Source organism: Gadus morhua, chromosome 21 (assembly GCF_902167405.1).
Source record: "Gadus morhua chromosome 21, gadMor3.0, whole genome shotgun sequence".
NCBI classification, from domain to species: domain Eukaryota; kingdom Metazoa; phylum Chordata; class Actinopteri; order Gadiformes; family Gadidae; genus Gadus; species Gadus morhua.
In genome coordinates this window covers 11,698,023-11,725,620 of record NC_044068.1, presented here as the reverse complement: position 1 = coordinate 11,725,620, position 27,598 = coordinate 11,698,023, and the positions used below count along the sequence as shown (strand labels likewise).

At 43.3% G+C, this 27,598-nt stretch overlaps 1 protein-coding gene across 1 annotated transcript; it reads left to right on the top strand.

The window, feature by feature from the left end:
- Positions 1-15,879: 15,879 nt before the first annotated feature.
- On the top strand, positions 15,880-27,361 carry btbd9 (BTB (POZ) domain containing 9). The gene is made up of 11 exons (XM_030344737.1): positions 15,880-16,132; positions 16,411-16,618; positions 17,202-17,565; positions 17,883-18,150; positions 18,656-18,875; positions 20,312-20,431; positions 21,259-21,368; positions 21,976-22,165; positions 22,361-22,468; positions 23,899-23,977; positions 24,717-27,361. The coding sequence occupies exons 2-11, from the start codon at positions 16,434-16,436 to the stop codon at positions 24,915-24,917; spliced, it is 1,845 nt and encodes a 614-aa protein (XP_030200597.1). The 5' UTR covers positions 15,880-16,132; positions 16,411-16,433; the 3' UTR covers positions 24,918-27,361.
- The last annotated feature ends 237 nt before the right edge of the window (positions 27,362-27,598 follow it).

Genomic DNA, 27,598 nt, shown 5'->3' with positions numbered 1-27,598 from the left:
CGACCCCATAGGGTCACCCAAGAAGTTTCAGAACATTCTGATGTGGAGTTTCAAAGTAAAAGCCAACCAAAGTTTCCAATATGAGACATATTACATATGATTTTGGATTCAATTTAAAAGAAAATGCCCTATTATTTCAGGCTCATTTCACTTCATGGTCATAGTTTCCGACCCCATGGGGTCACGCAAGGAGTTTCAGAACATTCTGATATGGAGTTTCAAAATAATAGCCAACCAAAATGTCCAATATGAGACATATTACATATGATTTGGGATTCAATTTAAAAGAAAATGCCCTGTTATTTCAGGCTCATTTCACTTCATGGTCATAGTTTACGACCCCATGGGGTCACGCAAGGAGTTTCAGAACATTCTGATATGGAGTTTCAAAATAAAAGCCAACCAAATTTTCCAATATGAGACATATTACATATGATTAATATGATACCACAACGGCCGTACACTTCCTTTGATAGTATTTGCTTTTATTGTCTTTTTGTATGTACTGTTACGTATTTTAAGAATCTAAGCTTCCCTCACTTGCCCACTAGGAAGTAGGACCAAACATATAAGCTGCGTTACCCTCACATAGCCACAAGGGGAGCATGACGTTATTGAAGGCTGCTCCCTCTTCACCTTTAATTAAGTGAAGAAGCCGAAGCCATAACGTCACCCCGGCCACGCCCACTAGGCCACGCCCACTGCATAGGCCACACCCACTTGACGTCCTGTACGGAGGACGTCGAGTGAACGCCCCAGAGATTTTCAGCAACACCCGCGAAGGGTCACGGGTCTCTGCCCGTGGCCCATAGTAGCCGGAGTTATTATCTCTCACACGTGTTCTACCAATTCCTAGAATTCCCTCCGTATTAAGGTGACCAGACGTCCCCGATTTCCGGGGACAGTCCCCGTTTTCGGTGATCTGTCCCCGGTCAAAGCTGTCCCCGGAAATGTCCCCGATTTTGACGGTGAATGGGGGAAAAATGCGCGCAGACTCAAACACCAGTCATTACGGTAGTAATTTAACGCAGCACCAGAGAAGACGTCGTATGACGTACAGACGTTATCAGGACGTACGACCAGACGCAGCAGCATCAACAACAACAATCTAGAGGCGGCAAAAAGGAAAAAGAGAAGATCAGCGGTCTCATAAATGGTATGTTGTGTATGAACTTATTTATTTTGTGTGAATTGGCAGTAGACTGCTTTGGTAGCATATGATTTTCCTGTAGGCATAGGGACCTGAGACTGTTAAAATAATAATAATGATGACATTATTTATTAATAATAAATTAATTAATAATCAGTCAATGGTTGATAGTTGTGTGTGTTAGGCTGCTGTTTTTTTTGTCGGGCTGTGTGGGTAACCAATGACTGTAGTAGTTATAAATGCAGACCATTTGATTAGCTGATGCCCTGAGTCACTGTTTTATGTCAATGTTTTTAGTAAAGGGATAATAAATAAATAAGTAATCAACAGAGTGAAGGAGAGAAGATGAAAAGAGCAGGAGAATAGTATGGAAAGGCAGAAATATAGAAGTAAACAACAGAGGGAAGCTAAGGAGAGAAGAAAGAAGGGTGAAGAAAAGAAAAGCATTGAAGGAGAAGAGAACAGACGAGAGTATTACATCTTTTTATATGTTTTGACTTGGTAATTATTACTAATTACATCTTGATGATATTTACTAGCTACTGGTCTGGCAGCAGTCTTTGCACATGACACTTAACTTTGGAAGAGAGATTTTTTTCTCATGTATTATTCTATATTTGTGTTTTTGACACTGCTGTGCACTACTGATACATGATATTTGTGGGTGCTGATATTTTGATGTATTAACCTTTTGCAGGGGCGCCACCAGGGATGTTGGGCCCCATTAAAAGATATCACACTGGGTCCCACCATCACACACAAACAGGCAACGCCAACCATGTGCAGTTTCTGTAACCACACCTCTACCTGTGAAGGCTTCAATTATCTTATTGTCCGATACTAACTTTACAATATGACATTGAGTTGTGATAATATAACACTGTGAAGACATGAAGGAAACATTCTGCATACTGATAGTGTTTGTTTAATTATAAATTTGATTTTCCATTAAAATCCATTAATGATGTTTTTTTATTAACATAACTAATGTTCTAATATTTTTTCAGGGCCCCTGTCAGTCACTGGCCCACAGAATTTTCCTAACTTTTCGCCCACTAAGCTGGTTAAAATAAATGAAAAAGTACTTGTCCCCATTTTTTATTTCATAATGATAATATGTAAGGATTTTTCACCGCCGCATTGAAAATGTCCCCGATTTTCAGTTCAGAAATCTGGTCACCTTACTCCGTATAGCTTCACTTACCATGCCGAAACATGCCGACGACTTTATAATAAATGAAGTGAGTTAAAGCAACCCGGGATTGGACAACTTTCTTCGAGAATACTCAACAGTACCCGACGAATGCTTTTATTTGAAACTAGTTCTGAGACGCTATTACCGTAATGGCTAGTATATACAGGTACGGCAAGACGGCAAACTGAGTCGGCTGGCTTGACCGCCGATCTTGATGAGTCGGCTGGCTTGACCGCAGTCGTGCATCCCACCCGCTCTGTAGGCTACTAGTCACTTTAACGTTGTGGCTTTCCCATGATCAGAGTAGCTGACTAACCACGGACCTATAACGGCTGCAAGTCAAGAAACTCATTTTAAGAATGCAAGGCAGAAAAGACCCTGGTACTGCTTTTAACCAGATGCTGGTTAAACTGTTCAACAAAATAACGTGTCCCACCAAAGCCCGTGTTCTAATAAAGACAATCTACTTTTTATGAGGATTTCTTTATTTCCTGACAGCACAAAAAATAAGTAATTCATATTGGGTATGTTTTTAGAGCAGGGAACAGTTTGCACCTCACCCACCTTTAACTTATGTTCCAAAATGTGGATCTCCAAAGCATCCTTTTGCATCTTTTGCCTAAGGTGGTCCATTTCGAAGTCTGCTTTGTGTATTTGCTTTTCTAGATAGATTTTATATAGCTCTTTGACTGGCAGCTATAGGAATGCAAGAAATTACACTGGATTTCACAGTGCCAAGTAGAGCGTTTCATTATAATTCCAGGAAGAATCTTACAGGGGTAAGCTGTGATTTAGAAGTGGATGGCCCCTCATTGGATTCGATTTCATCCTGTTTGAGAGAAAGAAGATGTCAGTTTTAAATTGTGCAACGCTATAATCAACTTTTAGATTGTTATTTTTAAAAGGTGTTAACCTCAATAGAACTTTCCTCTTCCCTTTCGAATGCCGCAGACAATGTTTCTCCATCATCTTCCTGTAATGACATTAACAGTTGTGTTCAGCTATTACCAAGACATTATTAATAATCTGTGGAAGGTGAAGAATTGTTACAATTGCATGGAGGTTGGTGAGGGCATCTGGTTCAAGTAGGGCGATGACGCCATCAGTAACTGGAAAAAGATGATTAGACAGTGAAATTATTACTTGAGCCAGAATATTGCCCCATCTAATTTGCAACGCGATGGGTTGCGTGTACATATTTAATTATTTTGAATAACCAACCTCTTATACTGTACTCTATCCTGGGGGGTGGGGGGGATCAGAGGAGCTCCCCCCCAGGGATGCCCTCAGCCACAGGACGCATACTCTGTTGGCTGAGGGCCATCTCCTCAGCCTCTGTGAGGGCTGCAGGTGGTGGACCCCCTCCAGTCTTCCGGGCCTCTGCTATTTTTCGATTTGCTAACATGGAGGGAAATGTTACCCTAATATTCAGTAAGCGCTATTTTGAAGATAGATAGATAGATAGGATAGATATAGATATATAAAGATATAATGCATTTTGCCTAGGTGTAGCCTTCTAATATATCTAAATCCTATTAAATATTGGCAGTGTTGGGGTGTCTGAGAAATGTACTACTTACATTTACTGCTTAAATATAGGCCCATTACATGTTGAATATAACTGTTAAATTACGTAGAGCAGGCAAAACAGCACAATTGATTTGATTTCAATTAAACATTAGTTCAGGCCTACCTGTTTGAACTATATTTTTTAACTTCATCTTCATTTGCTGCCAAGTCCTCTTGGAGCAACTCGGGTAGTTCCTGCGTAAATGGACACACACACACACAATTTACATATTGAATAAGTGGAAGATATTAAACGTTCCTCTTATTTTACCAATTTATTTTACTCACGCATCGACTTGTTCAGCTATTTCCTGCCAAGCTCTCTCGCTGCCGCGGCGGTATTGCTTTTTGTTGTTAAAATGGGTAACTGCTCGGCATACGCGTTCATTAGAATTTCCAATTCCGTGGGGGAAAAGTAAGTGGATCTACGCTTTTGGTCCATGTTTGATCATGTTATCAGAGATCCATTGATGATGGCTCTTTATAGTCAACAGGCACGCCCTCAACCCAGGTTGAACATACTCAGAGTTGATTAACCCAACGCTGATCGCCTGTTCTGAAACCGAAAAACCAGCTACCAGAAACAGGCCCCAGCCCATAAACATTTTAAAATGTAAATACACACACATTCCTGTATAATTAAGGTGTGCGACAGCTCCCTCTGCTGGACATCAGTCTCACACCAAACTACATTCTCCGTTTGAACCAACTATACGGTGTAGCTAGCTAGTACATTGATGCGAGACGGGTTGGTGGATTTAACGTGTTGTAGTAGCAGGGAATTGCCTGCGGGGCAGTATGTACATTGTTAAATACATGAATAGGCTTGAATTTAGTGGTAATATGGAGGTTTCATATATTTACAAAATGGATTATGTGAACGCTGAATAACAATATATTAAATGTATTGCAGGAGTCTAGCTTGACATTAACCAAGTTAAAAAGGACAATTAAATGAACCGCACCAAACATGTAGAAGTCAATGTGGGATTTTAATATATACACAAAAACACTTGACAGAAGTTTAATTTTGTAAAGGAAAGCAGAGGAAAACATTTTCCCAAATGAAACTTTTCAAAATGTCACCACCATTCCGAAAGCAAGTGAAGAGGTTTGTGTAAAAGCAGTCCTCCCTGACCAGCTCTGTCCCTGACTCTAAACCCTGACTCTCAACCCTAACGCTGAACCCTCTGAGGGCAGGAAGACGCGCCTTCCGTGTAAAGGTTCGAACCACAGAGAAGGAAGAAAAGAGGAAGCAGTAGAGAGTAGTGAAGTAGTGAGGTTAGTGACAGACGTGAGGGAAAGGCGTGTGGAAGCACACGGTTACATGTGGGGTCAAGAAGATCACTCCCACTGGAGGTCATTGATCCATCACAATCAGACTGCTGAGCTCAGCAGGTCTTCTGGAGGACGAGGCTCAGATGAACTGAGGAGACGGGACCAGCATGATGTCAGGATCAGGGCGGGTTCAGCTCAGGTGTGTCTGCCCGGACCAAACAAGGACATTGATTAGGTGCAATATTCAAAAGATGCAACATTATCTGAAACAAAGATAAGTCATTAAGGAGCATGCAGGCTTTAGGGCGCCTTGCTCAATGATGCATCACTGTATTCTGAGGACTTGAACCCGGCACCAATGGTTTGAGAGTTGAACCCCCAACCCCCTACCTAGTCCACCATGTCCAGATAATGCAAACTTATGAGGAATCCTTGATGGTAGAGTCCTGGTGGTCCTCAGGATTTGCCTTCCACCTTCTCCATCAGTCCTCCAGATTCCTGGTCTGGTTACAAACGTAATTTGTCTCTAATGTAAGGTAACAAACACAGTAGTAGTTTGTCTCTAATGAAAGGTAACAAACACAGTAGTAGTTTGGCTCTAATATCAGGCAACACAGTAGTAGTTGGGCTCTAATGCAAGGTAACAAACACAGGAGTAGTTTGTCTCTAATGTAAGGTCACAAACACAGTAGTAGTTTGTCTCTAATGTAAGGTCACAAACACAGCAGTAGTTGGGCTCTAATGGCGCATAACAAAGTAGCAGCTGTAGTTTGTCTGGTAAACAACCACAATAGTATGCCGTAACTTTTACTGGACAAACTAATCCTGCGTTACAACAAGTCCACTCTGTTTATTTTAGGCAAACTTACAAGGATCCTGGTTGGTGGAGTGATGTCGTCCTCCAGAGTCTTGGCTCCTCCATCAGCTCTCCTCAGCCAGAGTCCTGGTCTGGAACAAACACCGCGAGTCTGGCCCTAAAGTCTGGTAACAAACATGTAGTTTGTCTTATTTTTAAGCCCTTTATTTCCAGTTTGTTTGGTTAATACAAACTTACAATCCTTGTTGGTAGAGTGATGGTCATCCTCCAGATTCACGGCTCCCCTACCAGCTCGCCTCTGCTCCAGAAACACGTTCTAGTAAGAAAACACAGCGGTAGTTGGTTTACGCATGTCAAAGTAACAACTGTATTTTGCCCTTTAGAGGGGACCTATCATACCACCAGGTGTTAGTGTGATTAGCCATTACAAGCAGGTTTAGAAATGTGCAGCATTGTGACATCACAGGTGGGCGTGTCCACCTAGATGTGTGCTGGATAGATCAGTCCACCAGCTTACCCAGTGGACTGCAGCAAACGTTGCTCATCTATCCGTTACACATCTAGGTGGACACGCCCACCTGTGATGTCACAATGCTGCACATTTTGAAAAAGGCTTGTAATGGCTAATCACACTCACACCTGGTGGTATGATAGGTCCCCTTTAAGTCAACCATGTAAGTAAATACAAACTTACGAGGAATCCTTGTTGGTCGATTCCTAGTCGTCCTCCAGCATCTCACCTCCTCCAGCAGCTCTCATCAGACAGAGTCCTGTCTGGAACAAACAGCGGAAGGCTTGCTTCAACATGTGGTAAAACAGATGTAGTCGTCTGGTATATATTGTACAAACGCCGGTAGTTTGTGTTAGCAGTATTCTACGAGAAGTGTCAGTGAGTGCGTTGATCACTTCAGAGTCAAGCTCCATCAACCCCACGACAGACGTCCTTCACCAGGCAGGGCCTCCACCAGCTCCTCCACAAGGCAGGGCCTTCAGCACGGCTCCTCCATCAGCACGGCTCCTCTATCAGCACGGCTCCTCCATCAGCACGGCTCCTCCATCAGCACGGCTCCTCCATCAGCACGGCTCCTCCATCAGCTCCTTCAGCCATGGATTCCCGGTCTGGTTGCAAACAAAGTTGGTCTCAGCATTAAATCACCTGGGGACGCAACACACCCCACCTCCTGCATCTGAGCTTCACTTGTAAAATGGAAGACAAATTTAAACACTTAAATTAGACAACGTCTGCAGATTGTCGCGTTCAGCAATTCATCCACTACGGTCGTAGCAGCACTAGTAACATTAATGGCTCATATGACTCTGGCATAACCCCCGTATGAATTAACTCAAATCACAGCTTGGCACAGATTTAAAGTTATAAGATGATCAAAACCAGACCTAAACTACTGTGGATTTTAGTGTTTCAGATGAGCTTGGTGAGGGTTACCCTCTGATCCGGTGCTGCAAGCCCCTGGTCTCCAGCCTCAGTCTCCGGTCCACCCTGGCACCACAAGCCTCCGGTCCCCAGCCTCTCAGCCTCGCCTTTCAGCTACAGCAGCAGGTTTATATCAGCATTTGCCCAACAATAAACTTAATTGACTCATCCGAGACCGAATTACACAATTAATTGAATTATTATTTTATAACTCAAGGCTAGAAAAGACTTGAGACCAGACAGGAGCATCTTGTTTTTGGGAATGAAGACAGAGCAGTCCACAAGTTTAAAGAAGTGGTTCAGGCCATGCATTGAAAGTGACCTGAGCAGACTCTACTCACACAGAGCACTGACCTGTTCTGGAGGACTTCTGACAGGAGGTGGAGGTCTGGCTCTGGGTGAGGAGGTGGAGTCCTGGCTCTGGGTGAGGAGGTGGAGGTCTTGCTCTGGGTGACGAGGCAGACACCTTGGGACAAGCCACATATTACCTTTTTAACCTTGTACAGTTCTAGAGTATCTTCTACTGTAACATGTGGGAATGACGGCCATTATTTTAGCTTTGATATTATCCAGTTGGTAACTCTGCACCAAAGTCGTTGTTTAACGTCATTCCATTGGGTAGGGTTTAACTTCTGTGGCAATTAATGACAGCAGATATTTAGAACGTACAAAAGCTGAAGTAACAAAGAACACTAAGCAGTACCGATATTAAATCAAATATACTCAGCCATATTCAGGTGCTGGGTTCCGTTGAAGAAATGTCAAATTATCTTCCACCTTGAAATGATTTTCAGCCTTTCCTGATGTTAAAAATGGGCCCGCAAGTAGAACGCTGTTTTGTACGCAGCGAGAGTCCCGTCACGTCATCGTGGTTAAAAGTACGGCGCAACGATCGGAAATTAACATATTGTAAGACGTACGTGTCAGTATGTATTAGTAACATCAAAACTTAAGTTATTTAAGATAGGGGCAACAATTCCCAATGGGAACCGACTGAAAAAATGTTTCCGTTGGCAACGGCTCGAGGTTACGCAAATACAACCCAGAACGTTCCGCCAGATTCCCGTCCAACTAACTGCCAGGTGGTTTCTTATGGTTGTTAAGACTACAACGTTCTATGCTAACCATTGGGACTAAATCAAGTGACCGCACTCAGAGCCTTCCACGGCGGGAAGCACAAACCGTCCGACTGGAATCCGAACATTCCGGCCGGAACCAACCAAAGAAAAAACAGAACCAGCGCCTCACCTTGAGCTGAACGGAGGAAGATCCTGAAGTCCAGCAATGGTCTTCATTAAAACACAGCCAACAGACTTACCTTGAGGAGATCTGTTTGTTGCTGTTGGACATTACTACTATTCAGTGTACCTTTACATTATTATGCACCCAGGGTGTACAAGTTATATCATTCAAAACCATACGAAGGACCAAACTACCATGTACGTCCCACAACAACTTTAAACCTAAAGTCATTCAATACAAAACCGTGTCTACATTTTACAATTATCTAGATTATTCAGGGTACAAACCATACAGAGCAAATCTAAAAGGTTGAGCTCACAGAGAGCCAACCATAGCCCTTCAACGTCACCCTGACCGCCTCATCACCAACAGCAAATCATGCCAGCCAACACATGTACAGCTCCAGTGAGCATCTGAGTGAAAGGACTGCCATAATAAAAATAAGCCCAATTCCTGAACTATCTAACCATCTTCATGGTTTAAAGATTTACAGACTTGACATTCCATTGTGTTCTAATCACCTTAGTCTGCTCCCTCGTTACTTATAAAACTCTGCATGTCCATCACTAGAGTGTTGCATCCTACCCATGGGGGTGTGGTCTGAGTGAGCAGAGATGCATGCTGGGATACAGTGCTGTCTGAAGTCTTCAGTTCCATAGACACGCCCCTCAGGAGAAACCAAGTGTTTGAGAATCTGTCGTGACATCAGTTACATGAGCTGGAATATCCTTCAAGATGGCGCCAGGATTCTCGGAGGAGAAAGGCCAAGAGGAAGATGTGTGGGTTCTTCCTCTCAGCCAGTGGAACACAACAACGGTCTTCATCAGAGTACCATGGAACGCTTTGAAACATTCTCCTCTTTACACCTTGAAGCCCCAGTGAAGGTTTCCTTACCTCCTCAGCTGAAGAGCACAACTTCAGCTCGAAGAGCGCACTAGCTGGAGTTCCCGGATTGGTTCTGATTTAAGGGAACCAATCGTTCAGCTAGTCCTGTCCGAAACAAATACAGTTCAGCCTGAGTAGACGTCCAACTGAGAGCGAGACAAGATCCACAGGGCTCTCCATCAATCCAGCCAGGTAGGAAGAGCCGTCTCATTACAGGTCATCTTGAATATCCATTTAGGTCCCTTTCCAACGTCAGACTCTCCTTGTGGAATTCCTTTTGGTGTCCATCCTCCATTGATCCTGATGGTGAAGTCCTAGTTTGAAGTCACGGATCTGAACACGCCGCTTGCATCCTTTTACACTTGAGTTGGATACTCTCCTTCCTGCCCAGTGTGTTGGATATCGCTCCGGAGCGTCGCTCAGGGCTCTTCATGTCTACTGGAGGCTCTTAAGTAAACGTGTGGCCGTCCATCAGGTATGATTTAGTTGACCATTCCAATCACACAGATGCAAACGGTGCAGCTTTAGTCAGCCTGAGGACAGGAAGGAGGTCATCTGTTCAGAAGACCACCCAATGGAGGGGGGTGGCTCTTGAGGAGCAGGATCCATATGGGGATGGCCCCAAATAAGACCTTCTTGGAAATGAAACTGTTTCTGAGGCGTCACGATGCCTGGAGGGGACTGTTGAATGTGTTCCATGGTTCTCTGTGTCAGACTGAAGTTGTGTTTTAGTCGTTGAGATGAAGAGCCCCCTCATCTCCCCCTGGTGATTCTCCTTCTGAATCCCTGTCTCCATCTTTAAGAACATTCCAGTCCATGTAACTGACGTCACGACAGTTTCTCAAAGACTCGGTTTCCCCTGAGGGGGCGTGTCTACAGACCTGTAGACTTCAAACAGGTCTGTATCCAAGTATGCACCTCTGCTCACTCAGACCACACCCTCCCCAGTAAACCAACACTCATGTGATGAAGATGCAGAGCTCAGGAGAGTAGAATGAAAGAAGACTGAAGATATCAGAACCCAACCCATTACTCCAGCTTACAACAATAACTAGGAGCCTGTAACCATTTTAACAAATCATTAAAACCAACATAAACCAAACACCTAAGTAAACCATGAACCAATAAAACATCCTCAATACTCAAATCAACCTTCAGGTAACAGGTTCACACACCAGGAAGCCAAAATACATCAATGTGCCCAAGAGTAATGAGAAATTAATGACTTACAGTTTGCAGTTATGCTTCATGGTTAAGTTGGGATACTCACAGAACTGCAGTTAAATATCCATGATCGACCTTTGAAGGAAGGAACAGTTTACTCATGGTCCAAATTTCAAATGAGTTAAACCAACACAATCCCAGATTTCCTTCACACATCAGTGATTTATATTGGGGGCTTCTTCATTGAGGAAAAGGAGGAAGATCCTCCTTAACATTGATGAGAATAAAAAAATATATAGATTGCCCAGACTACTGTAATGAATTAAGGCCCTTAAATATGACTACTTTAATGCCTTTGAATATATAATGTTAGTTTCCCTGGGTAAAGGGACATTAGCACCCCTATCGCCTTTTGACAATTACTTCAGGGAGGAAGGTCCTCCCTCTGCCTCCGTTGACTCCCATTCATTTCCCAGAAAGTACTGGCGGCCGGTGAATAACATTGGTTTCAATGGGAGAGAGGAGGAAAGTCCTCCTCTGAGTGGGTGTGACCTTACAGTCGTCTGATTCGCGCAAAAATCTAGTCGCGCTGCGCTATGAACCAATAAGCAGGATCCCTGGCTGGTGAGCAGTGTTGCCAGATTGGGCCGATTGCCCACCCAATTGGGCTACTTTTAACCACTTTAGGCTGGGAAAATTATCATTGGGCGGGATATATGCCCAATCTGGCACCGATGTCGATAACATAACCGCTCTGCCTGCATTGCCGCTCATGAGACGCAAAGCAGGTGAAATCATCTGAAGGATAACGAAATTCTAACATTTGCGAATAAAGTATACAATGGAAAGTTAGCGACCAAAGAAAAAGGTAGACCACTTCGCAAAATCGAGATCACCAAAAGTAATGGCAACGTCAGTGTTGTGGGTGCTACATGGCTTGCTAGGTACTCATGGCTTATTGGTAGCATTACTAGCAATCGACTGTATTGCTGGCCCTGTTTTCTAATGAATAATGGCAAATCTCCAGCGTGGGCTGTTCATGGTTTCCCTGATGTGAAAAATCTTGATGGGGCCACCAAACGCCACGACTATTGTCAAGTTCACATTGCTGCTATGCGACTTTCCTTGCTAGGCACCATGCCTGTAGATCAGGTTGAATCTAGAATAATGTTCTCGTTCTTTTACTTGTTTGTTACTCTGACCGTTCTGTTTGATATTGTGGAAAGGGTGAATGATTCAGAGAGCATGATGCATTTTAAATGGCATCACTTTTGGTCAGTCTTTTCTTAAAACAATTGTTACTGAAAATAAACATAGCTAAATTACAACAAATAACTTCAGTCATTGAGAGCAAAAATAGGCCCAGATTTTTTTATTTACTTTTACAAATCAAGAGTAGGCCTGATTTTAAAATTGGGCTTTGCATCCTTTCCTTCTGTCCTTGTAGACTATTTCAAAGACATGCTGCCCACCAGCTTTCAAATTACAGTGATGCCACTGGTGGCCTTGTATCAAATGTATTCACATAACTATCCCTCCATACTATTTTGTAGTTCACCAAAACATCCTGAAACAACTTGAGTCTCACATTCTTATGCCACCATACATCAACAGTGCAAGCAGGCCAATGGCAACCAAGCGCGCAGTCCTTCCTCCCTCACTTTAAAAACTACCAGCCGCCACTACATACAAGTCACGTCAGTTGTGCTTTGTCACACAATTCTACTCACATCAGGTTCAGATGAGATGCTCCTCTTTACTTCAAAAAGTCTTTAACCTGTGAAACTGGAAGAGACGTTAAATAAGTCACAACAAAACAGTACACAAACCAATGTACTGTCCGGTTCCCTTTTAAGTGAAACGCACCAGATGCAACCAATTAACTAATTAAGAAAACCACCTGGCAGGTGAGCTGCGGCAGGTGAGCTAATTAGTAAAACTCAATGCAGGTTCGGCACCCTATGGTCTTCTTGGTAACAGTGAGAGGCTATTTCAGCTCTGTGTTTGATCTTAAATTACCTCCCTCATTTTAATTAAAGGGATGAGTCTGATTTGACTGATTTAGATTCAAACTTCAAAATGAAAAAAGTCTTCATTCAATTCACCTTACTGTGTGTGTGTGTGTGTGTGTGTGTGTGTGTGTGTGTGTGTGTGTGTGTGTGTGTGTGTGTGTGTGTGTGTGTGGATGGATGAGTGAGAAGGAAGCTTTCATCAAAGAGACCAGGGCCCCGTTTCCCGAAAGCGTCGTTAGCCTAAGTGGATCGTGAAGTGCGTCGAAAGGGCATCGTAGAGTTTTCACCGCGTTTCCCGAAAGCATCGTTGGTCACGAACGTCTTGAAAACGCTCGTAGCTAACGAGTACTCCAGGGGTGCTCGTAGGTACTCGTAGGACGCTAAGAGCATCGTCAGCTATAGCCTCAGTGGCGTCACCATCGGACATTCCGTATATTGGATGCGTTTTATTAAAACGCATTGCGCCTTTATGTTCTTAGTTTGGTAATTAATAAAGATTATTAATTAATTTATTAATAAAGATGTTAAAATGGCCAAAATAAAACGGGACAGTCCAGAAAATGTTTGCGCAGGCAGGGCACTCAAAATGTGTGAGAGAAAGTGGGGGGATTTGTGCAGACTTACATAGGCTACTCATAAAACGTAGCATAAAATAATGTAAAAAAAAAATTAAATTAAACAAATTAAAAAAAATAACGAAATTAAAGAAATTAAAAGAAATAAAAAAATATATAAAAAACAAGCAAAGAAGCAGGCAAAAGGCTGGGATATTGTGGGGATTGGTCAAGTTGACGGGAATGTTTAGTGACATGAGGGAGGGTGGAGGGGGTTAAAAAAAAGTCTCAATCACTATTCGACGCGCATGAAAACCAGCCGCGTAGTTATGAGGGAGGCCGTCCTCACACCGATCTTCCTCATCGTCATCGTCCTCAACGTCCTCCGGTTCAAGCAATGCCACCCCAGCCTTAGCTGCAATGTTGTGCAACATAGCCGTCACACATATCACGGCGCATGACTTGGCCGGCGAAAACTGACTTGTGAAGGCATCTAAAGCGCAACTTCCACCTCCCGATCGTGCGCTCAACGATGCACCGGGCCAGACGGTGGGCTTCGTTGTATTCCTCATCATGGACGTCTCCCGGGTTATTCACAGGTGTGAAGAGGAATTATTTCAGGGGGGAAAATGCCGTGAAACGCACAGTGCATTCAGGATTAGGACTGATATATGTCGGTTTAAGCCTAATCAATTGTGTTTTAATGTCTTTAGCATTCATATAATTGCAGTCTATTTTTTTTGTAGGCTACTCTGCTGTTGTCCTTGATGGGGATATATTTTAACCCTTTTTAACACAATTTTCCTGCGACATTCCTGCGTCTCCCCCTCCTACGGAGCCCATTTCAGCACCGTGTCAGTAGACAGTTACAATCCTACGACGTCGTGAGTGCAGCGGATGCGCGTTCACGTTAAGAGGAGTTTCGGGAAACGCTCCAAACAAATTGACGATGGATCGCAAGATCCATCGGGAGAATGATCGTACGAGCGAAGGTCCATCGTTATCGGGAAACGGGGCCCAGAGAGACTCATTCACTGGTTAAACTGGAGTCATCGCCTACCACCACACACACACACACACACACACACACACACACACACACACACACACACACACACACACACACACACACACACACACACACACACACACACACAATGGTTGTAGAACCATCAGAATAACTCTCAACCTGCATAATTAATGTAATTTTGGCTAAAAATGTTGCATAGTGGGCCTTTAAGGTTTTATGTTACATTTATTAAAACAAGACACATTTGTGTATGGATCAGAAATGTGTTTGTGAAACTTATTTTGTCTATGGATTCATTTATGCATACAGATATCCATTTGACTTCTGATATGCAAAGGGCTCCCTTCTTAACTACTGATAGGGTATTTCGTACAGTTTACAAGATTGTGAAATCTGGAAGGCCTTTCACAGATCTACCAACCGATATTGATCTGCAAGTCTTGAATGGACTAGACATGGGAAGAACTTAACATTCAGACCATTCCTGTGCAACAATCAGCCAACATATAGCAAAGGAAATGCGAAAGAAGTTGGAAAGGTCCTTCAAATGGAACAACATTTTCTGCTATGATACAACTGATAGTAAAAAAAATCAGTTTTGATCATTTATATTAGAGCAAGCTTAGGGATGAGTGAAGAGCCACTAACATTCTTCTTGGATCTAGTTGAGCTTTCTGCTACCAATGCAGGTGAAATTTATCAAGCTCTAATGAATAACCTGTCACATCATGGCTTCTCTGTAGCTATTATGAGTGAGCGCTTTGTTTGCTTTGAATCAGATGGAGCTTCTGTCATGCTTGGAAGTAAAGCAGGTGTTGCAACCAAAATTGTAGAAAAGTTTCCCAACGTGATGGTGTGGCACTGCATGAACCACCGTCTTGAGTTGAGTGTTGGAGATGCTGTTGAAGAAATTGCAGGGATGAATGGGTGCCAGTTTTTCTTTAACAAAGTGTACAGTCTCTATCATGCATCAGCCAAAAACCGCCGTGAGCTCACTGAATGTTGTCAGGAACTTGCATTACAGTGTCTGAACATAGGGAGAACTAGATGGGTGGCATCCAGTTACAGGACCATTAAAGCTGTATGGCAGCAGTACCCTAACTATGTAGGAGCACTGGTAGCCATGCAAGCCTGGGGACCAACTCATATTCTGAGATGCCTTGGCCAAGATCAATGACAGGAGTATCAGACACTTAATATATCCATAGCATGCATGTTGTTTCACAGTAATATAATATAATAATTACCTTTACACCGTTGGTCTCCCACCATATGCGCTGTCATCAGCACAAATGATCTGTCAACTAAAAGTTAAAATCCACCATCCCCCCCTGGCTTTTTTTTACAACTCGACCACTGAGTACAACCACACATCCACATAAATAACATGAAGCATTCCGATCTACATTTGATTTCAACCTTCCATGTTCAATCATATCTTACATTTTCGGGGAGTTTGTGAGTGTCGTTTGCATTATCAAGGGAACTGTCTTATTTTTCGAGCATCTTCAATAGCACTTTTAATTTGGAATATTTGTCACTTGAGTCCATCCTCGAACAGGATGTAGTCATTTGAGCTTGTTGATCCACTTCCGTTAGCATGTTGTGGTTGTTAAATCCCTAGACTGGTTAAATCTGTAAACGTTTTTTTGTATCGCTTAGGACGGGAGATAAGTGAAAGGTGTGACATAACCAGGCAACAGAGGGAAGCGGGCTTTGGCCAGTATTTTATTATTATTTATCCACCGCAGCTGTGCAAGTAAACACAAACGGTGTAAGGTTAACGTTAACACAACGTTGCTAGGTAAGTTGAATGGCTACTTACAAACCTGTGGAGGTCTTGTGCGTTATAATGTGCAGTATAAGGTAGGTTGAGTAATGCAAACATGAAAATGGTATTAATTGTGCCTTATTCCGTACATCTAATTTCGTTAGCATGCAAGATGTCAGCAGCATCGCTTTCATAACCACCTAGCTAGGAAGTGTATGCAACATCCCCCTGTAGCGGATGTCTTGTGTTGATTTATCTCATTACTTCTTTAATGACGAATGCTATTCATTTGTGTTTCTCATCCCTGCCAGATGTGACCTTAGAATCTGTTAACATGAGTAACAGCCACCCTTTGCGACCACTGGCCTCTGTGTCGGAGATAGACCACATCCACCTGTTGTCAGAGCAGCTCGGCGCGTTGGTTCCCGGCGAGGAGTACAGCGATGTTACCTTTCTTGTGGAAGAAAAAAGGTTTCCTGCCCATCGGGTGATCCTGGCAGCTCGCTGTCACTACTTCAGGTAGCAGCATAGTATGTCTAAACATACGGTTCAATACCGCAGGAAAGCGGGTAATTGAAGATGCATCAACAATAACAATGTGATCCAGAGGCCGTCAACAATTCAATATGACGTTTCGCCTCCAATCTACAATTGTACATGTTTTCCTTTAAAAAATTGCTGGTCCATTTTTTAATCTTGCAAAATTCAGTAGCCCTCAGACCATTTTGGCCCATGACGAAATAACTTGAATAATGAAGTGTAGGGGGACATGTATAATAGTAGAATGTAAACAAAGTAACTTCATCCTTCATGGTGGGGCAGACATCCATAATGCTAGTGTACGGCCAAGGAGTATTTGATTCCAAAGGGTGTCTACTTTTGGATTATAAAAGGTTAAAGAAAATACTAAAAAGGTCAGGTTCAAGAGACGCATGGTACCGAACTAAAATCTGTGATGTGAGCCGGACCGTGACTCACTTATGCCGGTACACCCCTAGGTGTCGACACACTTTAAACACGGCCCGGGTCCTCCACTCTGGAGTGCAGTCTAAACGTTAACACCATAGTTCAGACGTGTTAACCATGTCAATCCCCGCCACAGGGCGCTGCTCTATGGGGGCATGAAGGAGTCCCTGCCGCAGGCGGAGGTGTGCCTGGAGGAGACGCGTGCGGAGGCCTTCTCCATGCTGCTCCACTACCTCTACACGGGCCGCGCCAGCCTCAGCTCTGCCCGGGAGGAGGTGCTGCTGGACTTCCTGGGCCTGGCGCACCGCTACGGCCTGCAGCCGCTGGAGGACTCCACCTCGGAGTTCCTGCGCACCGTTCTTCACACCAACAACGTGTGCCTGGTGTTTGACGTGGCCAGCCTGTACTCTCTGAGCGCGCTCAGCACCGCCTGCTGCGCCTACATGGACCGCCACGGGCCCGACGTGCTGGGCTCCGACGGCTTCCTGACGCTCTCCAAGGTAATGGCCGGGTGTGTGTGTGTGTGGATGTCAAACGTGTGTCAGCAGGCTGTGTCCCATATGAGTCATCTGTTTAGGTGTTCTTTGACTGGGGAAGGCGGGGTGAGTAGATGGGTTATGAGTACAATATGGACCGAAGAAGTGATGCTCTGTGTGGCACACAGAGCATCACTTCGGTAGAACCAGCGGTGTCTGATTTAGAGCACTTCCTCAGTGGTCAGGAGAAATGGATACATTTATTATTTCCTACTCTGAGACCCACGAGGTAGATTAATTTAAACCAATAATTGTGTGTGTGTGTGTGTGTGTGTCCCAAGGCCGCCCTGCTCACGGTCGTCAGGAGGGACTCGTTTGCCGCCACCGAGAAGGAGATCTTCCTGGCGCTGAGCCGCTGGAGCCGTCACCACGGCGACGGCGAGGACTCGCAGGAGGTGATGTCGGCGGTGAGGCTGCCGCTGATGAGCCTGACGGAGATGCTGAACGTGGTGCGGCCCTCGGGCCTGCTCAGCCCCGACCAACTGCTGGACGCCATCAAGACCCGCTCTGAGAGCAGGGACATGGACCTCAACTACCGGGGAATGCTCGGTCAGTACCCCGCTACCGCCAAATTAAAGGGGTTCCTATGTGGTGAAGGTGATGTTCCATGAAAGAAGTCTGTTAAAGCCGACAGCTTGGGGAAAAAGCACCAAGATTGTGGCTATGAACTTTTTTATTTTTGTACTGAATATTTACTATTTTTAAAATGGTCTTGGTCCAAAAGTTTTCATAGATAAGAGTGATGTTATAACTTTTTTTAATGCCATTTTGCTGCAAATTTTACGGCTCCCTAGTTCTGGGTGAATTAATAGTAATAAATGAAATTTATGTATGGTACTCTAAGACGCTTACAACATATACCACAATAATACTTAAATGCATACAGAATGCTGCTGGCGTACTTCTGTATTCTTAGCTAGTACCAACTTGGTGTCCACCATGCTAGTTTCACACAGATAACATCAACGCCTCCAGCATTAACATTGTAGTGTTTATATCTGCGTTGGTTTGTATTGTATTATATAATGTAACGTGTTGGTTTATGTGTTTCCAGTCCCGGAGGAAAACATTGCCACCATGAAGCACGGGGCCCAGGTGGTGAAGGGGGAGCTGAAGTCAGCGCTGCTGGACGGAGACACCCAGAACTACGACCTGGACCACGGCTTCTCCAGGCACCCCATCGAGGAGGATGGCCGAGCAGGCATCCAGGTGAAGCTGGGCCAGCCCTCCATCATCAACCACGTCCGCCTGCTGCTGTGGGACCGCGACAGCCGGTGAGAGAGGGGGGAGACCCTGGACATTACCTACTGAATGATGCGTAGTCACTTCTTCTGATGGGAAATCTATCTGCTCAAAGGGCCGAAATTGGTGGGTGGAGGTTATTCTTGGTGAGGGGAGGATAAACAAGTTAATCTAAAAATATATATATATTGTGAAAAGTAACACTCATTACACCCAAAGTGAAATATTTCAAGCCTTTTTTTTTTCTTAATGATTATGGCTTACAGCTCATGAAAACTTTTAGTATCTCAGAAAATTTGAATATAACACAATACAAGTAAGAAAAGTCCCTGGAACCTTAATACAGAATTGTTGGCTTTCTGAAACGTATGTTATTGTATATGCACTCAGTACTTGCAGTACTTGGGTTGGGCTCCTTTTCCATGAATTACTGCATCAATTCGGCGTGGCATGGAGCTCAGCCTGTTGCACTGCAGGAGGTTTTATGGAAGCCCAGGTTGCTTCGATAGCGGCCTTAGGCTCGTCTGCATTGTTGGGTCTTGGGTCTCTCATCTTCCTCTTTACAATAACCCATATGGTAATGCAGGCAGGTGCCTTGTCCTGCTGTAAAGTTTAATCAGCATATCCATAAAGCTTGTGAGCAGAAGGAGGCAGGAAGGGCTCTAAAAGGTCCTGTTAGACGCCTGTGTTGACTTTGGGCTTTGGATAAAACACAGTGGACCGCAACCAGAAAATGACATGGCTGCCCAAATCGTCACTGACAGTCAAAATTGACTCTGTTTGACTTTGCCTTTGGACCACTGAGCGACAGACCAGTTATTTTTCTCCTTAGTCCATGTAAGACACTTCTGACATTGACTCTGGTTTAGGAGTTGCTGACACGAGGAATGCACCAGTTGTAGCCCATGTCCTGGATATGCCTGTGTGCGGTGGCTCTTGATGCACTGACTTCTGCCCCACTCCACTCCTTGTGAAGCTCTGGCCTTTTCTTGACAATACTCTCAGGGCTGCAGTTATCCCTGTTACTTGTGCACCTTTTCCTACCACACGTTTTCCTTCCACCCAACATTCTATGAATATCCTTTTGATAGAGGTCTCTCTGAACAGCCAGCTTCTTAAGCAATGACCTTTTGAGGCTTAGCCACCTTGTGGAGGCTAAGTCAATGACAATGTCTTCTGCAAAACTGTCAAGTCGGCAGTCTTCCAAATGATTGTGAAGCCTACTGAACCAGACTGGGAGACCATTTTAAAGGCTCAAGAAACATTTGCAGAGGCTTTGAGTTAATTAACTGGTTAGTGTGCAGCTCCTTGAGTCTAAAATTTTGAACTTTTTCACAACATTCTAATTTTAGCATGGCAAATCTCCGTGTAAGACAGGATTTGAATAGTATTGGGATAGTTATAATTTTCCTTATCAGTCCTAGCACTACCTTTAGTCAAAATAACGAGTGATTTCCTGTGTCTTCAGGTCGTACTCCTACTACATCGAGGTGTCGATGGACGAGCTGGACTGGATCCGCGTGGTCGACCATTCCAAGTCCCTGTGTCGCTCCTGGCAGAACCTCTACTTCACCCCCAGGGTGTGCAGGTGAAGCAGCACTGGATATACACCTTGGTTCACCCGGGGTTGTATGACTATCATATAAAACCTTTGTTTCCATACATTGTGCATTCCCATTTTGTTTTGGTGGGCCTGATGTAACATTGGTTTTAGACACTTTATATTGCACTGTTTCTATTTGCTTAATATATATATATATATATATATATACACCTAGACCTAGCTACCTAGCTCTTTATATCTATAACCCTAGATGTCTGTACATCTTATAAAGCACTATGTTTGGATAAACCATATGTGTACACACTATAACACGCTAAGTATTTAGTGTAGGCATCTTTAGTGTAACTGAATTGCCCTCCAGGGACCTGAATGACCCTTTTGTTCTATTAAGCCAAACAAGCTGACCTCAGTTCAACTTTAGCTCTAAAGCTGTGTATGTTAGACTTAACAATGCCCAACTATCCTACCCCCACATTTCAAGTGACTTTAATATAAAATTTACATTACTTTTCAGAGGCACAAATGCCCGTAAAAAGTCTCCAGTTAACTATGGTTGCTCAAGATGGAGACAAGCGACTAAATGTAGTGTCCTTTTGCATAACCTGAAACATTTATGTAAGATCTCCCAAGAAATTGGATATACATTTTTTTCTATTATAATATGCGATGCCTTTATTACATGGTGTGTGCTGTTTTTGTACAATTATTAACAACATTGCCTGTGTTGCATACAGTACCCTGCAGGCAAACATTCCCCAATTCAAATCAAGCCAGTGCGACTGGCAAAGATGTGCAAAGTGCTGTCCTTCCTCTTGAACAACGCATCCTCTGCTTCTCCTTCATGTGTGTAGGTACGTGCGCATCGTGGGAACGCACAACACAGTCAACAAGGTTTTCCACCTGGTGGCCTTCGAGTGCATGTTCACCAACCGCTCGTACACCTTGGACAACGGCCTTGTGGGTAAGTTCCTGAAGACGCCTAAGATATGCCCCCCTCTTTCGACATCTAAAGTGGGGGCAGTTTGACTAGGGGTTAGGGTGAAAAGCTTCTGGTTCTGGTTTTGAAACATAATGTCTGAAGTCTTAATGACCAAATCACTGTAAGACACTTTAGATAAAACTGTCTGCTAAATGACTTAACGGTGGGTACTTAAGTGGGTGCATGGCGTGGACCCATGTTGACTAAAAAGCCTTTGTCTTTAGCAGGAAGGACTTGGCAAATAGCAGTTCAAGACAATATAGGCCCCCAACGTACCACCAGGTGTGATGCTGATTAGCCATCACAAGCAATTTAAAAATCAACCCTATAGGGATATCCCACAGGGAGACATATAATAGATCATTTAGAAATGCATCCCAGTTGGTACGGTCCACTGGGTAGGCTGGTAGGTTTAAATCACTTGTAATGGATAATCAACTACAGACCTGGTGGTAAATGAGGGTCCTTTTATAATATTGGGCTATTCTCATTCCAATGTCTATAGCCCGGGTCATTTGACGTCCGACTAACAGAAGCTGAAATCAGTTACACCGAATAGCCAATCAACATCTTTCCCTCCGCTCCACAGTGCCCAATGAGAACGCAGCAACCATTGCTGCCTGTGCCAGTGTGGTGGAGGGCGTGAGCCGAAGCAGGAACGCATTGCTCAACGGCGACACTCGTAACTACGACTGGGACTCGGGCTACACCTGCCACCAGCTGGGCTCGGGGGCCATCGTCATCCAGCTGGCCCAGCCCTACTCCATCAGCTCCTTACGGTTGGCCTTTTGGTTTGATGCGTGTTTTAGAAAATAGAAGCCCTCTGAGACCTCGGTATGGCTTTGTGGTTTTAAAGTCGAGAAAAGGAGGTTCTTTAGAAGGTACATCCGTAACGTAGTTGGCTTTTACTTCTGAAAGTAGCCACGTCCCATGTGTTGGTGATAACCAGGTGACTCCGCCCCTGTGCTGAGCAGGCTGCTGCTCTGGGACTGTGACGAGCGCTCCTACAGCTACTTCATCGAGGTCTCCACCAACCAGCAGCAGTGGACCAAAGTGGTGGACCGCACCAAGGTGGCCTGCCGGTACGTGTCCTCTTTCGACTCCTCTCTCCTACCTTCTATCATACCTCCTATCTCCTACCTTCCATCTTACCTACTCTCGACCAGGGATGGACAAGGTTATTCGGTTATTCGACTTTAGCTGTAGCGGATTTTAGATTTTTTTTTTGCCTAAAGTTAATTCAATATTATTCATTTTGTATATTAATTACATATTGTTCATTAAACGTGTATACTAATGCCATTTAAAATACGTAAAGTAGAAAGAAAGAAAAAACACAATTGCAATGCATTAGATACATTTTTGTGCATTTGCGCATCACGTAGTTTAAACTTGCAGGCAGCGCGCACACTAAAAGAAATGGAGACCAAAATAAGCTAAGTGTTGAAATAATTTGACCAGATTGGTGAAAAAAAATTGAAATGCAAACTGTTTGCAATGCAAAAATACTTGGCTATACCAGCAACCTCCGTTCCAGCGGTGAGTCTTTTCCACGGCGGGCTTGATTGTAAATCGCCTCCGCACCCGCCTATCCCGCGTAGATTTGCTAATTTTTTAAACAAGAATTAGTGATGCAGTAGGTGGGCTTATGTGTTATGTTAACTGTAAATGTTTTAGACATACTGTATTTCCATCTTACACATAATATATTTTTGTTGATGTTCTGTCGTATGCGCATCATGCGTAATGCGAGGCAGGCCCATGCGCTGCAAGTGGAGTACTGTTGATATCTGAGCCCACCAGTACTTATACTTTTTTCTGTTGTGCTTCAGTTACTTTAATCTATTCAGTTGGTGCCTTAGATTTGCTCAAATCTAATTTCGGTTTGTGCCTTAAGAATGCAATACTGTTCATTCATATTCTTGTAAAAAAGGATGGTTTTGTTTCAACTCGTTTTGATTCATACTGATTTCGAGTGGTATTTTCCTTCTAAAATGCTCAATAAATGTAACAAATTGGATTTGATTTCCTTATTTTTTTGACTCGTAGATGGAAAACAAATACATTTGTTTAGTGAAGGCCAGGTCATGGAAGCCCTTCAGGCTACATTATGAGTGCGCTACACTTTAATTTTATTTTTTCGTAGTTTGGTTTACCGGTTACTCAAAAAAATGGTCATCGAATATCGATATGGCCATCCCTACTCTCTACTGCACGCTATCCTGATTTACTCTCTTCTCCCTCCTCTCCTACCAAGTCCCTCATCTCCTCTCCCTCTTAGCTCCTCCCATCCCCCTTCTCCTCTAGTCTTGTTATGTATTGAAAATCTTTACACAAGTGTGTCTCCGACGATACAAGTGAGGAATAGTATTTTTGTGTTCAAACCGTTTATACCTTTGACATACTTCCTTAAATCAAAACATTTGCCAATCCCCTAGATTCCCTTTTCATAGGATGACAAGGTAGCGTTATTCTATCCATATTTATTTTTTTCTCCCATGAATTTTTGCAGGTCGTGGCAGACCCTGAAGTTCGAGAAGAACCCTGCTTCCTTTATTCGAATTGTGGGAACGCACAACACAGCCAATGAGGTTAGAGGGTTGCCTAGGACGACTATTCACCTCACTGGAACATTCGTAGTCCCTTAAAGCTTAGTTATGGTTCCACGTCGACGCAAAGCAAGGGGGTTTACGGACCCATTACGTCCTTGGGGACCCTCCTTTCGTCCACCGCAAGGGTCTGACGTGCGCCTCCCAAGAATTATAACCTTGCTTCGAGGCAATGCAGCAGCAAGGGCTGTGATATGTCCGCTCATTAAAACCCGACCCACAACCAAAACAGGTTCACAAATGCGTCGAAGCGTCTGCATGGTCATTGTGTTGCCTCGACGCCGGGGAACCATAACTGAGCCTTTAGCATCACGTGTGCCAGTGTCTTTGCCGCTTTGGTTAGCTTTATTTTTTTACAATTCTTCCTATCTATAGCTACATATTCAATGTCACTTTTATGTTTTTGAAATTGTATCAACCCATCTCCCCCCTCCCCCTGATGTGTGAATGATGGAACTTTTTCAATCAGGGCCAATTTAGGTTGATAGGAGGTTTGTGAACAGAAGTGTTATCTCTAATCACTTTCTATGAAAACGTATTTTATAAAGACAATTTCGTAAGAAACTAATTCTGAACTCTTCGAATCTTTCCCTCTCTCATTCTATGTTGTCTGTCTCTCCCTCTGTCTCCTTCCATCACTTTCTCTCCCCTGCCCGCTCTATGTCTCACTCTTTCCCCCACTATCCCTGTCTCTCTGTGTCTCTCCCCCGTTCCGCTGCAGGTCTTCCACTGCGTCCACTTTGAGTGTCCGGCCCAGTTGGACTCGGAGATCAACGAGGGCACCCCCGGCCCGCAGTGTCCAGAGGGGGGCGGCACCTCCTACCTCCAACCGCGACCCCCACGACCCTCACGCACACACAGTCAGGTCCCCACACAGCCCTCTTCGTCCTCGTCCTCCACCTCCTCCCAACCTAACCACTAAGAGATACACCTCTCTCCTCTTCCTGCCAACCACTAAGAGATCTCTTACTTCTTATTGTCTCCTACTCCATCTCTCCATTGCCCTCATATCTTGATATATACTCCACTCGGTACTTTGCCGTAACCCAAACCCAGTGCGATTCGGTTTTTACCCATAATTCCTTGTTTGTGCTGGCTAAAACTCCAGATACAGAACTGTATACATCCATAGCATTTCGCCAGTATCACACGTTCACATTTCTGAAACTGGGCGAAGGTCGACACTTCTTTTTCGTCGGTTAGCGTAGAGATTTGTTTCGTCCGTGGTGATTTAGTCCTACATGAAGATTACCAACTTGTGCGGGGCTATAGGCGGAAAGGTTTATCTAGGGATTGATACGGTTATACCACTAAAAGATAAAAAAACAACCCCCAGGGTAAGAATTATTTTCGGAATTTACATTTCCTAAATCTATATCCACTTTGAACATATTTTTGCTACTTAAAAAAAGTGACCAGTCGTTACACTTCTATCTTCAGAATATCATCCCTGAAGACAATTACTGTTTTTAGCCAACGGCCCCCTCCCCCCATATATAGCCGGTGACTCCTAACCTGTAAGACCTACATGCCAGCTATTACTTACAACAGAAGAGGTGTCACTTGTTTTAAAATGGCCGCTGCGTCTGTTTGTTACGACAGAAACATGATTGCCAAAGTTTTGCGGTGTATGCCACCATAGTTCATATCACGCAAACGGCACTTAAATATGCAAATTTATGCATTTGGTCAAATCGATCAAGCTTCTCTGGTAACACGGTATACTTTTAATTGTTCGGCTCCGAAATCTAAACTCAAATGTAAATCTTTTATACTGAAAGTATTTTTACTAGGCACTTGGAATATCTTAGCACAAACATTTTCGGGGGAGAGGGGGTGGCAAAAAAATGAATCTGAGTTTGGAAACTTGGACCAAATAGTTCGCACTGGGCCTTGGGGATCTGAGAAATGTATTTAAGTAGTAAGACAAACGGCTGTAGAAGGCACTTTAACTGACGACAATACTGACAAGCAGCTGCTGTGTGAAGTACAATGCTGGCTTGCTATCCAATGGTAAACCTCTATTGTTTTGGTTGTTCTATTTTTTTGTTTGATCGAATGAAGCGTGCTGCTCTAAATATGTTGTATGTTAATTAAGTTCTCAATCTGGTTGATATAACTATTATTGTTCTTATTTTTGTTTAAAAACAGTTGAAGCACTTTGAGCTTTTAGTGCTGTGGTTTGCATTTTTTTTTTGACCTGGTTCCGTTTTAGTTTACACCCCTCGCCTACACTCTTGCAGTGCACGTCATGGAGTTGTTTAAGCTATTTATTTAACCTCCTGGGTTACTTTAATGTTGGCATTAAAAGCCCAAACATGGACGTCTTTTGGGGCTCTGAACCCCCTTTTCCGGTATCCATGATAGTATTTCCTTTGGTCGATAACCAGAGCTGAGGGAGGACTTCTTGGTTGACATTGCTGTAGAAAAATAACGTTTGATTTAATTCATCCAAGGTCACTGTATATGTATACAAATATAAAATATATAACAACAATAATATTGGGAAAGAAATAAGTAAAGTATATAGGCCTATTTATTATTTTATTTTCCTTCATATTATTGATAGTATTATGTGTTACAGATACATTGGAATGCTGCTTAAGCCACATCCGCATTTGAACTGTGAGGGCTTTTGGCTCAATGTTATTATCCATGATTTATTCCTAAATATTAGTATTATTTTTATGACGAAGACAGTGTCTCGGTTACCAGAATGAGATGATTCCACTCAACCGAAAGGGTGGGCTTAAATGACTGGCCATGCAGTCAAAAAGCTGTTTGAGAGCTGTGCAGGTCAGAGATTACACACCAGGTTGAGTGTGAAGGCCTGTTGGGCATTGCTGGGAACATGAAAATGCCCTGAACGCTGTTTGAACCCTCTGTTAAATCTAGGCAATCCATAGCAAGGCTGCAGGCAGTTATGGAAATTAAACAACACAACTGTTACAGAGAACAGAATTAAGAAAAACTGTTTTAAACTGTCTACTCATCTCATTCAAATGTTATGATTTTTCTGGCTGTTAATTATCTAAAATATGTTCTGGTCCGTAAGCCCTGGTCATCGTTATTTCACTGCCTCTTAAGAATGCATTGCCTTTAAAAAAAAAGTTATAAATAAGTATGATCAAGTGTTTGTGCTTCAGGATTGCTTTTCCTATGCCACTGCTCTATTTTTCTTCAATGACTGCAGTTTGTTTATGACCTAAAGTGGAGTAAGGAGTTGATTCGGTTTGATTAGACATTAACGTTATGATACAATGATATGTCATGGATCTTCCTTAAATTCACTACTGCTTATATTTGTTTTGATTGTTTTGGTTTTCTTTATAAAAAAAAATATTAAATAAGTGTTGGACCAAATTATTTGATTGGTATTCATTCACAGCTGTTTTTCCACGAAGACCTAGGGTTCACACTAAAGTACATTAGTTGACACATTTTTTATGATGGCGAAAGGTGGATTCACGTTTGGAAATCCGCAGGAGTCAAAAAATAAAATGTTCTTGTACTATTCCTTATTCGATCCCATTACACTGTTAAGTTAGAATTTTTAAAAAATAAATCGGGTTTTCTATACATATTCAATAACTGACAATATTG

Bases quoted from the DNA above. Each gene is read 5' to 3' on its own strand.
- btbd9 (XM_030344737.1), top strand. From the start codon at position 16,434: ATGAGTAACAGCCACCCTTTGCGACCACTGGCCTCTGTGTCGGAGATA. The intron at 16,619-17,201 runs GTAGCAGCATAG...TCCCCGCCACAG, and splicing joins GCTCGCTGTCACTACTTCAG to GGCGCTGCTCTATGGGGGCA. The intron at 22,469-23,898 runs GTACGTGTCCTC...GAATTTTTGCAG, and splicing joins CGCACCAAGGTGGCCTGCCG to GTCGTGGCAGACCCTGAAGT.